Source organism: Odocoileus virginianus, chromosome 1 (genome assembly GCF_023699985.2).
Source record: "Odocoileus virginianus isolate 20LAN1187 ecotype Illinois chromosome 1, Ovbor_1.2, whole genome shotgun sequence".
Taxonomy (NCBI): Eukaryota; Metazoa; Chordata; class Mammalia; order Artiodactyla; family Cervidae; genus Odocoileus; species Odocoileus virginianus.
The window spans coordinates 52,731,556-52,746,949 of record NC_069674.1 but is presented as its reverse complement, the minus strand read 5'-3'; the positions used below and the strand labels follow the sequence as shown (position 1 = coordinate 52,746,949).

The following is a 15,394-nucleotide window of genomic DNA, read 5'->3' as shown; positions in this document are numbered from 1 at the left end:
GATGGAAGATGGATGGTGATAACTCTTATACACAGATTTATTGAATTCCAACAATGGACTAGGCACTTTCAAATGTGAATCAAGATGATGTGTGACAAAAATAACCACAGTAACAAAGAAGACTTGTGTTTGAGCCAAAAAAAAAAAGTTAAAGACTTGGCTAGATCATAAACCTCACATTTTAAGAGAAAAATAATTATAGAATATTAAGGGGAAAATATGAAACATGAATATGAGTGTTTTCCATGCTATTTTCCATTTCTAACAAAATAAAATACGATCCTTAGGAAATATAATACCAAATTTTTACCCTAGATATATAAACACGACTCCAAAGGCCAGGTATTAACAACCACTCTTCCTTGGTTGCCTGGAACAGATGGTCACGCATCATGCACACATACTCAAGGTAGCCACATCTTCATTCACTTGGAACGGATGGAAAAATTTTCTCAATTAACAGGATTTATTATGACGGAAACTTGTATGGTTATATATTTTGGCTGCTGTTGTTATTAAAGGCTATAAGGAGAGATTTATAACAGAAATTTGTATAGGAACTGTCAGGCAGAAACAGGAAGTCACGGTGTCCGCCGTGAAAGTCAAGCTGATTTTGTGTAACTCTAGAGTATCGCATTCTTTCTTATTATTTTATCATACCAATAAGGAAGAGAGTGTAACTTAGTCATTCTCAAACACAGTTAAATTCCCATAATGAAGGAGAAATTTCCAGTACTGTCACACCATCATTTGAAGGTGGCTGTTACACAGGAAAGTCTAAGAACTACATGGGAGGGAAAGGTGTATTTATTTACAGCAATAACTAGTAGTCGGGGAAAAAATTAGTATGAGCAATGTTATCTGGTTTAGGTACAAACTTTTTTTTTCAAATTTACAACATGCTCCAGAATTATTATATGTATGTGTCAGAACAATATCAGTAGATAGATATAAAAGGGATTTCCCTACACAAAAGTCTACAGATCATTCCTGGAACACTGCAAGATTGTTGTTTTTTATCTTAAATGTTTGATTTCTTGCCACTAAAGCTTTTCCAGACTCAGAAGTATTAATGAGATAGAGCCTTTGATTGGATAGAGGGAAGGGAGACTGGGAAAAGACCACCCTTGTTTCCAGTGGCAAGAATCCAAAAAAATTAGCTTAGGAAACAGTTATAAGATTGGGCTCCCTTCAGCTTCTACCAAAGATCCCCACACTTGGGCCACCCGCTGGGTCCAGTGTAAGCGAACACAATTGGTAAAGCCTGGTGCCCTGTCAAGTTCCTCCAAGGACAGCAACCCATAATCTAAGAAAATATAAAGTCCTGTCCAAGTTTTGACTTAGTGAATCGCCAAGATCCACAACTTTCCCTGGCTCCAAATTCTGGGCAGTGATAAATATTTTCAGCTTAATAATGTGCTGACTGATTACCACACTTTAATCTAAATGCCTTAAGAGGGTTCTACATTTGAGTCCTAGTTCTAAAATTCTACAATGGCAGGACTAAAAATCTTAACCAAAACCACATCCTTCATATTGTATTTTGGGGGCACTATCAATTTGTCACTACTCTACTCTGCGGCTTCTTCGTTTAGTATTTTCCTACTATAAATACATCCATTTAAAGCTAATATTATGGCAGATAGATGGCTTGGAATTCTTTTTAAATACACACATAGAAGAAAGATATTATTAATATTCATATGATTCCCCAATATATATATAATACTGAAACGAGCTGCTTGGTCTACTATAGATGTGATGACACAATTCCTTCAGTATATTTAAATACTGTTTCTAAAAAATAACCCCAAATCATACTACACATTAAAGGTAGAAATAAGTCATTACAATTTTTTATTATATACATACTGTTATAAATACTATTTTTATATTCGTAGGAAATGATAAAGGTTATCTATTTATTTCCCAAGGCTAAGGAAAACTTACAAATGTCAAGTGTTTGGGTTTTCCTTCTTTTTTTTCTTACTTTTTAACCAAGAAATCTTTTTTTAACTTAATAAATTTAATGTGTAATATTGTGCATATTTAAGGTATACAGCACATGGTGTGCTGTGTTGTGCTAAGTCACTTCAGTCGTGTCCGACAATCTGCAACCCTATGGACCATAGCCGTTACTTTGATATGTTTATACATTGCCAATGAGTGCCAATCCAGTGATATTGATCACATTACATAACTACAGTACAATGTTATTATCTATATTCATTACACTGTGCATCAGATATTTACAGTTTATTTACTACTCATTACAAGTGTACTCCTGTATTCCCTTCAAATCATCACTCTTAACCTTACTCAAACTCCTGATAAGCGATCCCATGGACTGCAGCCCACCAGGCTCCTCTGTCCATGGGATTACCCCAGGAAGAATACTAGAACGGGTTGCCGTTTCTGCCTCCAGGGGATCTTCCAAGCCCAAGGATCAAACCCACATCTCCTGCAGCTCCTGCATTGGCAGGCAGATTCATTACCACTGAGCCACCTGGGAAGCCTCAAGCCCATTTTACCCTGTGTTTTTACAGGATTAACTTTTTCAGAGCCCACATACAAGTGATATCGTATAGTACTTGTCTTTCTCTGTCCATCTTATCTTACTTGGCACAGTGTGCTCAAGATCCACCCATGTTGTTGCAAATGGAAGGATATCCTCCCTTCTCATAGTTGAATAATATCCTAGGGTGTAAATGTACCATATCTTTTTTTTATCCATTCAACCATTGATGGGCATTTGGGTTGTATCCATATCTTGGCTATTTTGTGAAATATATACTGTCATAAGCATGAGAGTGTATATATCACATGGGAAATACTGTCTTCATTTCCTTTGATTTATCCCCAGAAGTGGAGTTGCTAGATCATACAGAAGATTTTTTTTTTTTAATTTTTTAAGGAAGCTCCAATTGATCTCCATACTGGTTGGATCGATTTATATTCCCACAAACAATATTTAAGAGCTCCCTTCTCACCACATCCTCATCCTCCTGTTGTCTCTTATCTTCTTGATGATAGCCATTCTGAGCTGTGAAGTGACATCTCTTGTGATTTTGATGTGCATTTCCCTGATAATCAGTGATGCTAAGCATCTTTTCATGTGTCTATTGGCCATTTTGATGTCCTCTTTGGAAAAATGTGTGTTAGCTCTTCTGCCCACCAAGTGTTTCTTTTACATTTCCATATGCTACTTATAGGGTGACAATAGTGACAGATGTGATGAAATGCACAATACTGCTTGCACATTAGAGCCTAGAACTATGGTACAATACCTTCACTGTGACTGAAGGGACAAGGTCAGCTCCCACTTCAGCATCAGTAGCTTGCTGTAAACACAGAATTGAAAATTAAAGGGAGGAAAGAATTAAGTACTATACATCAGTAAGTAAACACAGTGGGTTTGATACATACTTCCCACCACCAAAAAAAAAAAAAAAAGGCAAAAAGGATTTATCACTCTGATGACAGAATAAAAGAATCACTGTGGCTTTTTTGGATGGCTTCATTTGGAAAGTCATGAACTAATATTAAAAAACACACCCACCAAAAAAGGGAAGAAAAGTTCACATACTTTATTATTAAACTACTGCCAAATTTCCTTAAAAATTGAAACTAATTCTATTAATTCATTATTTATATTATATAAAACAAGACCTCTATATATTTTCTATATAAACATTATGCCATTTTTTTAGGTCCTTGTGTTTTTAACTTGCCAAAGGTATGCTTTATTCTAATTAATAATATGTATTTAAGGCATGTAATTAATGATATAAAGACTGAGTGGCCTTACATCTAGAAAATAAAACAAAAGTAGCAGTTTGTTTGTTTTTTTTTACTAGTGCATATCATAAATTCTTTCACTCTTTGAAAATCAGCCTGGGTTACCTGGTCCTATCTCTTAAAGAATTCAGAATATAATAGAGCAAATATTTCCTTAGAATTTATAACATTTTTCAGAGCAGTAGATTGAGAGGAAAATATGGTCACTATATGAAAGAATAAGATCAAAGGGTAACATATTTTCTAATAATACCCACATGGATTCCTAAGGGAACAGTTATGATCATAAAGTCTCTGTCCAACCAATGAATAAATCCATTGTACTTTAAATTTGCCTACTTGGAATTATTTTACTGAGAAAAATTAAGCCTCCTCTAAGCAGTGGGGATCAGTATGATGTCATGGTCATCAGCATAATTAAGAGTAAGGATATTCACATCCTATATATGATTCCATAGGAAACTGTATATGAACTCTGATTCAACTTCTCAATCAAGAAGAGAGGATAGCGATATTTGTTTCTTCTGTAAAAGACACCAGTCTGGCACAAATTATATTATTTTTTGGATGTGTGCTTTCACAATAATGACTGAAAATAAAATATTAAGCCAGGCTTTTTGCTCTAGTATTACCTAAAATCCAGGAAATGTTTTACATTTAGCTGTCGGCAAATCTAGAAAAGAAACCAACATCTCCCATTTCTTACTCTTTTCAATCCATGCCTAAACACCTTGATATTTCAAGGACAAAAGTCCTTTGGAAACATGAAATTATAGCCAGAGAGAAATAGCTATATGAAGACAATATGGCACCAAAGCCACATAAATCATTGGACTGATGTTTTCCAAAGAGATGAATATGATACTCTCAAGAATCCTTTCCTTTCTTGAGAAGGAAAAAAATCGTGAGATGGGGGAAATGGAGCTGGAAAGAGATACCTAGTTAAGAAGAAAAAGCACTTCAGGTTACCAATAGGGAAATACATATTAAAATACAGTGCTATTACATAAAGCCTTTACTCACAAAGATCAAAAGTTGCTGAAGGACAGAAAGGGAATTCCTCATTTCAAAAAGCCTATGTCTAAGAGAAAAACCTAGAAAAAAATTATAGAAGTTGCCCAAAGGAAAAAAAGAATCATTTCCAAGGCAAGAAAATGTGTGTACATTTGTCAGCTAACTAAGCAGAAACGTTCCACTCAGACTACACCCTTCAGGTAGAGTGAGAAATGGTGTGCTGAATATCCAAAGTTTATAGAACAGTACCTCTACTATGTGACTCAACTGGGTGAATGTCTCTTTCATATATAGTCCTACTTTTTTTTTTTTTTTTAAGAATATCCAACTTACTATACTAAGGCAATGTTAATGCAATTTTTATCACAACTTGGGTTGGCTGTTTGTACTAAGATTATTCTTTAAAAAGCTATGGAATTACATACTATGTTGTGTCCTGATACCTAAATAGCAAAGCCATTTCCTAAGCAAAGTTATATGACACAGACCTCATATACAGTAAAACGAGTGAATTTGATCACTTGCCTAAATTGATCAACTTGGTACAGACATAGATAAACTAGACAGATTTTGGCCCAACTGCAGGCAGTGAGAGAAAACCAACCATAATCTAACAAGTGCTTAAAGAAGACTAAACAAACAGATAAGGTAATGTAACCGGGGACAGTCCCCCTTTCTGGTTTTTCAGCTTTACTATTCATTTATAGAGCAAATATATACTGAACACCCATTTTGCAACTGGCATTAAGGAAATGGCAATCAATTTTCCTAGGTGGCGCAGTGGTAAAGAATCTGCCTGCCAATGCAGGAGATGCAAAAGACATTGGTTTGAACCCTGAGTAGGAAAGATCCCATGGAGAAGGAAATGGCAACCCACTCCAGTATTCTTGTCTGGAAATTTCCATGGACAGAGGTGTCTCGCAGGCTACAGTCCACAGGGTTACAAAGAGTCAGACATGGCTCAGCAACTGAGCACACACAAGGCAACTGGAATGGTGACGGCTGTGGTGGGGTTGATGATCATGAATACTATTATAATGATTGTTAGTTAATTATTATAATTCAACAAAGTAGATTCTACTACTATTACCACTTTACAGATAAGAAAATTGAGACAAAAAAATTAAATACCTTGCTCTGAGGTCACACAAATAGAAATGAGAGAAAAAATAATTCCTGGCCCAACTCTTTAAAACTACCCTCCCACCACAGCCACTGTAATATATTAAAGACTATAAATCATCAAGCTCTGAGTCATGCCTTTCATAAACATTATCTCATTGAACATTCAACAAAAATGTAGTGGTCTCGGTATTATTCATCTGGAGTAGGATTGTCTCAATACTCCAGTACTGAAAAAGTTTGAAAAACTAAAATAAAGTAGGGAGATTCAGAGTAATGGTAAGAACCTCTTTGACAATCCCCCTCCCTTCCCCTTTTTCAAGATAGAAATCCTACCTAAGAAACTTTTTATTACACTGAGATGCTAGAAATGTTTTTTTCTAGAAAGTAACAAGGAAGAAAACTTGTTATCTTCCCTGAAGTTTCTATTTGGAGGCCCAGATTTTAAACCGATACAATCTGATTCTGATATATCAGAGTCCACCACTATCACAAACCCTCTTAAAGTCTGCAAATACACCTACAGATACTGAATCAAAGTTAGGAGAAACCATGGCAGAGACTTTCAGGTCATCTTCTCTCTCAGTCAGGGGCCAAACACCTGTAATTTTAAGAGAAAAAAAAAGATATTTAATCATAAAGTAAAAATTTCTATATAAAGTCATTTTAAGGTTTATCTGTACCTTATATCAAAAGACAATCCCATAAATGTATTTACAAGTTGAAAAAAAAAATGATGCATTACAGGATGAAAAGCTTTCTCCTCTACATTACTGTAAAGAAAAACTGTCTTTTTTTCCCAAAGATATGAGCTAAGATGTGACCCACTGACTGACCTATGTTAGGAATTTCAATTCCCTCTCCTTAGCTACTGTTAGAAGCCCAAAAGAGTATAACCCAAGAGGGTAAATGGGCTATAACTGCCAGGAGAAATATTAACAACCTCAGATATGCAGATGATACCCCGCTAATGGCAGAGCGCAAAGAGGAACTAAAGAACCTGTTGATGAAGGTGAAAGAGGAAGAGTGGAAAAACTCGCTTAAAACTCAACATTCAAAAAACTAAGATGGTGACATCTTAAGATTGTTTGCCATCACTCTGTGAGGAAATGGCAACCCACTCCAGTATTCCTGCCTGGAGAACTCCATGGACAGAGGAGCCTGACTGGCTACAGTCTACGGGGTCACAAAGAGTCGGACACGGCTAAGCGACTAACACGCACACACACACACACACACACACACACACACACACGGCAAATAGACGGGGAAACAATGGAAACAAGACAGATTTTATTTTCTTGGGCTCCAAAATCACTGTGGACGGTGACTACAGTCATGAAATTAAAAGAAGCTTGCTCCTTGGAAGAATAGCTATGACAAACCTAGGCAGGATATTAAAAAGCAGAGACATCACTTTGCCAACAAAGGTCCATATACTCAAAGTTACAGTTTTTCCAACAGTCATATATGGAGGTGACAGTTGGGACCATAAAGAAGGCTGAGTGCCAAAGAATTGCTATTTTTGAATTATGGTGCTGGAGAAGACTCTGGAGAGTCCCTTGGACAGAAAGGAGATCAAACTAGTCCATACTAAAAGAAATCAACCCTGAATATTCATTGGAAGGACTGATGTCAAAACTGAAGCTCCAATACTTTGGCCACCTGATACAAAGAGATGACTCATTGGAAAAGACCCTGATGCTGGGAAAGATTGAAGGCAGGAGGGAAAGTGGGTGAATGAGATGGCTGGATAGCACCATCAACTCAATGAACATGAGTTTCAGCAAACTCTGCCAGATAGTGAAGGACAGGGAAGCTTGGCGTGCTGCAGTCTGTGGGGTTGCAGAGAGTTGGACACAGGTTAGCAACAGAAAAACAACAACAAATCAAAATGTAAAATTCACCAAAAAAATGTAAAATTCACATACCCTGTGACCTAACAATTCTATTTTCAAACATTTATCCAACACTCATGTCCAAGGGGTCACTCTGTTGCTGGTAATTATCAAAAACAAAACAGCCTAAATCTATATTATATTTCTATTAATAGGGAAATAGTTAACTATGTTATGATATTATCAATACTGTGCAATGGTCCAAAACCCAAAACTGTTAAGTAAGAGTGCTATCCATCTTTATATACCGAGAAGGAAAGAACTCCAAGATATGCTATTGATCTAAAAAAGCAAGATGAAGTACAGTGTCTCTAATACACACATATTTGTGTAAAAACAATTATACAAACAGAAAACTTTCTTACAGAATACACAAAACTATTAATAAAGGTTACATTTAGACATTCCAATAGAACTAAGACCTGGGTTTTATGCTTTCAGTACTATTTGAATTGTTTTTACCATATTCATTTTATTTTCAACTTAAAATTTCATAATTTCAAAAACATTTATAGTACATAATGAGATATTATGAACAAGCCATAGAGACCCTAAATAAATAAGAAACATAAATAATACATATACACATGCATATGTATATATATACATACATAGGGCTTCCCTGGGGGCTCAGCTGGTAAAGAATCCACCTGGAATGTGGGAGACCTGAGTTGGATCCCTGGGTTGGGAAGATCTCCTGGAGAAGGGAACAGCTGCCCACTCCAGCATTTTAGTATTCTGGGCTTGAAGAATTCCATGGACTGTGCAGTTCATGGGGTTGCAGAGTCAGACACAACTGAGTGACTTTCACTTAATACATAATAATACATATATATGTGCAGATTATTGGCTGCCCCCCTAACATCCATTCTTCCCTTCTCCTCCTCCTTTGTGGTAGACCCCTAATTCTGCTGATTCACTTCCATCGAATTCCCCTAATTCATTTCCACCTTAATCACTGGACTGGTCAAATCCAAGATGGTGACTTCATTCCCCTGACTTTTTGTTATTTCAGGACTGAGCATGGAGCCTAATCCTGGCAGATGTGAGGTGAGAACTGGTGGGAGCTGGGGTGCTGGTATGTGGTTCTGGGAAAGTTATTCCTCCCTAATAAATGGGGAGACTTGGGAGAAATATCTGTCTTCTTCCCTGGAAAACATATTTGTACATATTGCCTGGAACTGCTGAAATAACCCTGTGACCCTGAGAGTGAACATCCCCCAAACCCTGAGGATGGCTGACTGAAAATACAGAAAGCATTTGGATAATGTCACATGAATCCACTGTCTCACAAAGAGAAGAAATGGTGGTGGCTGTAACCGCCACCAGACATTCTCACCAAAACAGCAATATTTGGAATAGGAATTTCCACAACTTAGAACACAAAAGATTGCTCACTGCCCACTCAGTAATGAATCTTTGGTTCTTCTTACTAAAAAAGAGTCCAATTTTATCCTAAGCTTGGCGCCTAATCCTGTGCTCAACCAAAGTGTTCAACCAAAATGCTAAATTTCCCAGCCTCTTTTGCAGCTTAGAGTGGCCAGTGAGATATGAGCAGAAGTTGTTCAGGGTGTGGCTTTCAGGAAAGATACTTAAGTGGGCTAACTCAGATGCAGATGTGAGGCAGGAGTTCCAGAAGCCATCCTGAACCAACAGAAAACCCAGGTGAGAAGGACTCAAAAGTCCCTCACAACAGTGGAACTGCCAAACCAACCCTGGACTGCTCATTACTGGACTCCTTTTCCATGAAAAAGAAGTAAAGCTCTGCCTTGTTTAAGCCACCTTATTTGGGCATTCTGTTATAGACAGCCAGACATAAGTCTGAACAGCACAATTTCCAACAAGGTTACCAAGCACGAACGTTTCTACCACTCAATGGTAGAAGCACCTTAAGTTATCCTAGACATATTTCAAATGGGTGCAGACTTTCATTTATACACCTGTATCTTACTGCTCTCTTGTCCTTCCTGAAGACATGCTGTGTAGGAGTCTATGTCAACACTGTACTTATTCCTTCATACTTATCCCAAGAAAAGATTATATCAACTATCTAAATAAATAGAGTTCACAAAGAAACTCTATTTTTGAAAATGTCTACTGACAGATGTTGTTGACTACTGGTAACAGAAATGCAAGGCAGGATTCTCACTAATGAGTTGAATATGAAAAGCTTCAAAATCCATAAGCCATACAGAAATTATTACTATTGATATTATTTCATGCTTATAACATACACTCCTCATATAACTTACACACATAAAATCAGCTTCAAAAACACTTTTATTATGGTAGATAATATACACCATGTGTACAACAAAATGTACTCTTTAAATTGGCTTTATATTTTGCTGCAGTTCTTGCTTTGAAGAAATAAAAAAAAACTTTAACTGCTGAACATAACCCACAAGACTGAAAAGAACATTTTTTTTTGCAAGTTAAAGTCACTCTACTAAAATAGGTGGCATTTAAATGAATAATGAGGTCATCAAAAAGTTTGGAGTTTTAACTTCTCATAATCTTCTATAGTGAAATGATCTGGTGCTTTTATATAATTATAGCTATTTTAATGAACAAATACACCACAATTTTATAAGTACAAAAAACAGTAAATTTTTTCCATATTCTAGAAATAAACTATGTTAAAAGTCTCTCCTTTTTTTAAAAAAAAAGAGTCTCTTTCATTTTTAGGAATAAAATCAAATGATGGTGGCAAAGAAGGGACAGAGAACTTCAAATATTAACTTTGAGATTATGTAAATAATAAACTTTGCACTCAAGTCTGTGGGTTCATCCCTAGCTTAATTAGCAATTACTTCAATATACAAAGAAGAATCAGGGTAATGACAAGTAAAACAGCCTATCCCTGGGTGAAAAGACTGGAGTACTCAAGGGCACCATTTTGGCCACCAAAAAGTAACTTAGCTATAAGGGATTTTTCTGAGAAATGTTTTACATAATCAAGTGTTAATCAAAATATCATTAGCACATTGTTTATAGAAATGCCACAATCTCAAGACACAAAACTTGGAGTGAAAAGTTACATTAAATTTAATGAACTCTAGAAATTTCACGTTTCTCATATATATGTATATATGTACATATATTCTCATACACACACACACACGCACACACACACACACACACACATATATATATGCCACTCTTCCCAATCATATTTTTAAATGACAAAATGAGACTTATATTCCATTAATTCAAAAACACTAGTATCAAAAATGGGAAACGTGTATATTGCAATATGACACACCCAATTTTAACTATATTTGACCAGAGGATGCTGACAACAAATGAGTTTTTAAATATTTGGAGGTACTTAAAAGACCCAAGTTTCACTTGTTTACTTTCAAAACTTTCTAAGAGAAAGTGTTAAAACCAAAACAATTTTATTTTAATATTCACATTTTGAAATACATTAAATAAATTCCTCTGAATCTCTCTTGGTAACATAGACTCAAAAATACCTAACTCTAGGAAAGTGATTGGACCAGGATTAAGATTGGCTCTGTTGTTTTGGTTGGCTTTTGATGCTCTGCTTCTTTTATTATTTCTACTTGTTTTAACATTTCTTTTATGTGAAAATAGTCCATATTTTTTCTCATTAAAAAAATACTTTTACCTGACCCTGAGAAGGGAACTTAAAGTAATGCTTTTCACATGTCCAACTCAAACTTCAGGATTGGTGTTTTGTTTCTCCTTTTAATTTATAATAAAATTATACCCTTGTGAATCCCAAAGTAAGATAATATTGAGTTATACAAAACTCAGGAACTGAAAATATCATCAGCCTCTGAGTCACTAGAAATCAGCATACCACAAGCTACACTCCATTTGGATGGCTAATTAACTACAAACATAAATTATCTCACTAGGTTGCAAATGACTACATTTTTAGTAAAAAAGTGGTAACTCATGCACTGCTCTGGTTTCCTTTAAAAGAAGCAACTAACATTTTTTCAGGGATATTAGAAGTTAATAAATGATCACTCTAAACTTTAATGTTCTTCTAAAGGCCTAAAATCACTACCTGAAGAAATATATGTTCTTTCTTAGAGTTTAAAGAAAAAACCTAAAAAAAAAAAAAAAAAAAGAAAAAACCTAGATAGCACTGTCTGTGAAACACACTAACAAAAGTATTATCTTAAATAGGACATATTTTTCAGAAGCTATAATATACAAATTAAGCACAAAGACTAGTATGTTAAAGAGCAGTGCTGTTTTTACAAAAATGACTTTAATTAAGCCTGGGGGAGAAAATCAACATGTATAAAATACTATCCATATACAAACTAATATAAATTTCACAATGAATATTATAATAGAAAGCTGAAAATGAGATACCTTGTGATTTGTTAACATTTTTGATGACTTTCTGAAGTTCTTTCAACTCCTTATCAAGTTCATCATAGTTTAGTTCTCTAGATTCAACTTTTGGAGCTTGGAACAAAGAAGGATCTGTCCCCAGGTATGAACACTGCAAGTGACCTTCATCACTCAGAGTGACTATCACTCCCTTTAAATCACTTGAAAAAAAAAAAAAGGAAGAGAAAATGAGACATAATTAAAATATGTTTAATGGATGTAGACTTGACCAACTACACTTTCATTCAATTCAGCTTCAGCATACCACTAAGAAAATGGAGGAGGCCATGAAAAGAAATGTGGGCCCTTTTCTTTTCCTTCTCTTTTCCTTTTGCTTCCCTCTGCCCTTGGGACATATGCTCCCCCTCCCTCCCCAGGTCCACTCACCATGGCTTCCTTCACAGGCACTCCTACTCAAGGTGCTCTCTGGTCTGTTCTCTCTCCCTTCACTTTTTTTTTTCCCCCTTCACGTTTAGATAGAAGTCTCCCTTTCTCTCTTACTAGCTCTTTCCCCATCACTCTTATCACCCTGATTATCTCTTTTCCTCCCTACCCTTTCACTCTTTTTGTCTTTCTTAAAGCCTCCCTTATCTCTGTTATTCTCTAGAAATAGCCATAATATATAAATTATAGATAACTTAAGCATAAATGTTTAAAAATAAAAGTTGTATGTTTTCCTGAACTTACTATAGAAGTAGATGAAATTATACCATTTGCTTCCTCCCGACCCTGCCCAGAGGGAAAGAAACTCAATATTGTCATGAGTCATTTTGAACTGATATATAATGACTTTGTTTGTTGTGTTTTCTACTGGCCTTTGATTTTTACAAAAGTTTTCCAACCCTGTTATAAAGGTTAAATATTAATCAAAACCAACAGAAAACTGGAGAGATACAATAACTTGAAAAAAAAATATGTTGCTATTCATCTGAAGAAAAGGAGTTAGGATATATAAAGGTTTAGGACTCATTCCGTCTCCAAAGAAATGGAGAAGGAAATGGCAACCCACTCCAGTCCTCTTGCCTGGAAAATCCCATGGACGGAGGAGCCTGGTAGGCTACAGTTCATGGGGTCTCGAAGAGTCGGACACAACTGAGCGACTTAACTTTCACTTCACTTTCATGCATTGGAGAAGGAAATGGCAACCCACTCCAGTGTTCTTGCCTGGAGAATCCCAGGGACAGAGGAGCCTGATGGGCTGCTGTCTATGGGGTCGCACAGAGTCAGACACAACTGAAGCGACTTAGCAGCAGTAGCAGCAGAACTCATTCAGAACAAATAAGAATTTTTAAATTCTTTTGGTCATGACAAAATGTAGCTCATTAATCTAAAAGTTCAGCTTGACTAAGAGTAAACACTATCATTGCTCAACCCATCCCATAAGGTGGCCACCAGCAACTTCACCATCTGTTTTAAACATAATATTCTTACACAATCTCTCTCCAGGGCTTATACATAATTCTGTACTATGACTTCATAATAATAAAAAATAGATTGGGATCACTGATTCAACAGATTAAAAAACTAGCTAAAAGCTAAAAGGATATTCAGCCCAACATAGCTGAGTCAACTTGGTGAAGTCTTCCTAAATGCCCTTATTTCTGAAATGAGAAGGTGAAGCAGGTGATCCTCAAAGGTCTTTAAGTCGAACAAACTTGTTCTGCCAATCTAGCTCAGAAAATAAATACTCCCAAATAAAATTATTTTCCTAAAATAAAATGTTTTCACCCCTACAGAGCCTCTGGACCTGACCTTTTCAGGCAACTGAAGTCACCTAGTGGCCTCAGAAATCTCAACTTCCAGCTCGGACAAACTCATTTCAAGAGGGCAAACCTCTGTCCCAATTGAGCTGGTCTGTTCCCCATTCTACTCAGACCTACTAAAGTCTGGGAACACAGTAAGTCCTAAGGAAACACTAGCAGACTAAAAGGCAGAGGTTCTCAGATAATGTGGTAATCATCAACTCTTTGAATCCAGAAGGGTTATATCCTTTTCATCTTCACCCTTTGAGTGGTCCATTATAAAGGAAACCTAGCATGAGCCAATATAAGTATATCTTGCTATCCAAATTTATTTGGTCTTTGAACTGGATAGCTTATTAGAGAATCAGTTACATCCCACTGTTTTAGATGGCAAAAAGCAATAATTTAAACCCAGGGATTTATCTAAAAATTTATCTGAACCTATTAAGTTTCTGAGTTCAGACAGAGTTTGATAGTGGTATATACACATATTTTCTTCAGTGTCTCAAAAAGAAAAAATTCTTTACTGATGTTTTGAGGTGTTCAAAAGGAAAAGAGAGGAGCCAGGATCTTTCCTTACTGAAAGAGCTTACCAACGGTCTCCAGAATGTCTTCACGCTAAATTATAAAACTTAAGCAATTTACTTTTTTCTTATCAATGGCATTAGAGCCATTACATACAATAACAAAAATTTAGAATAGCTGAATTCATTTAACATCGCATGTTTTATTCCATAGGAACACTAATACAAGCTCTAAAAACTTTAGAATAAATCAATGAAATTTCTGTCTATGATGGGACAGGCAGTTTGACACAGGCCTATAGTACTACTTAATAAATAAGTAATATCATCACTCATTATCTTAAACACCAAGGAAAATTTTTAATATACATGTATATCATTTCTAAAGTTAAGCCCAACTTAAGTATTAAGTCCAATTTAAATAGAAAAATAAGATTTTTAAACATCTTGATTAATCTTTCTACTTAAAAAATATATTCTTACACAATATTTATTGTCCATGTGACAATGTGTAAAGTTTTGTGAGTGACAGAATTTTATGCTGGAAGATGTCATCAAGTAAATGAAGTATTGTGTACCCCATTACTTACACATTTAAAGTAGAGTTAACACTGCCAAATTAAGTCTCAGGATTATTACTGGTCCTTGAAATACATCAGCAAAACCAAGGAACCAGAATAATGTATTTTATGAGGACTCAAGGTCAAAGATGTTATATTACTAGGACACAATAATTTTGTGATTTTAGCAATGGAGCATGAAATTAAACAATAGAGCTAGCTCAGGAATCTGAAAGTAATTGTTTCATCATTCAGTAAACAGATCCTGGCCCTAACAATACATTCAAACAAAATTCCAGATGGATTTTAAAAGTTAAATGTAAAAATATGAAACTACAAAAATATTTATCTGCCCTCGA

At 35.6% G+C, this 15,394-nt stretch overlaps 1 protein-coding gene across 2 annotated transcripts in view; it reads right to left on the bottom strand.

The window, feature by feature from the left end:
- The window catches only part of BBS9 (Bardet-Biedl syndrome 9), a 436,742-nt gene that overhangs the window by 247,448 nt on the left and 173,900 nt on the right, over positions 1 to 15,394 (bottom strand). For both annotated transcript variants that reach the window (XM_070468373.1, XM_070468376.1), the window contains 3 exons: positions 12,189 to 12,370; positions 6,459 to 6,535; positions 3,288 to 3,341 (listed from right to left, as the gene is read on the bottom strand). In XM_070468373.1, coding sequence (XP_070324474.1) covers positions 3,288 to 3,341; positions 6,459 to 6,535; positions 12,189 to 12,370 — 313 coding nt within the window. The remainder of the gene's footprint in view (positions 1 to 3,287; positions 3,342 to 6,458; positions 6,536 to 12,188; positions 12,371 to 15,394) is intronic.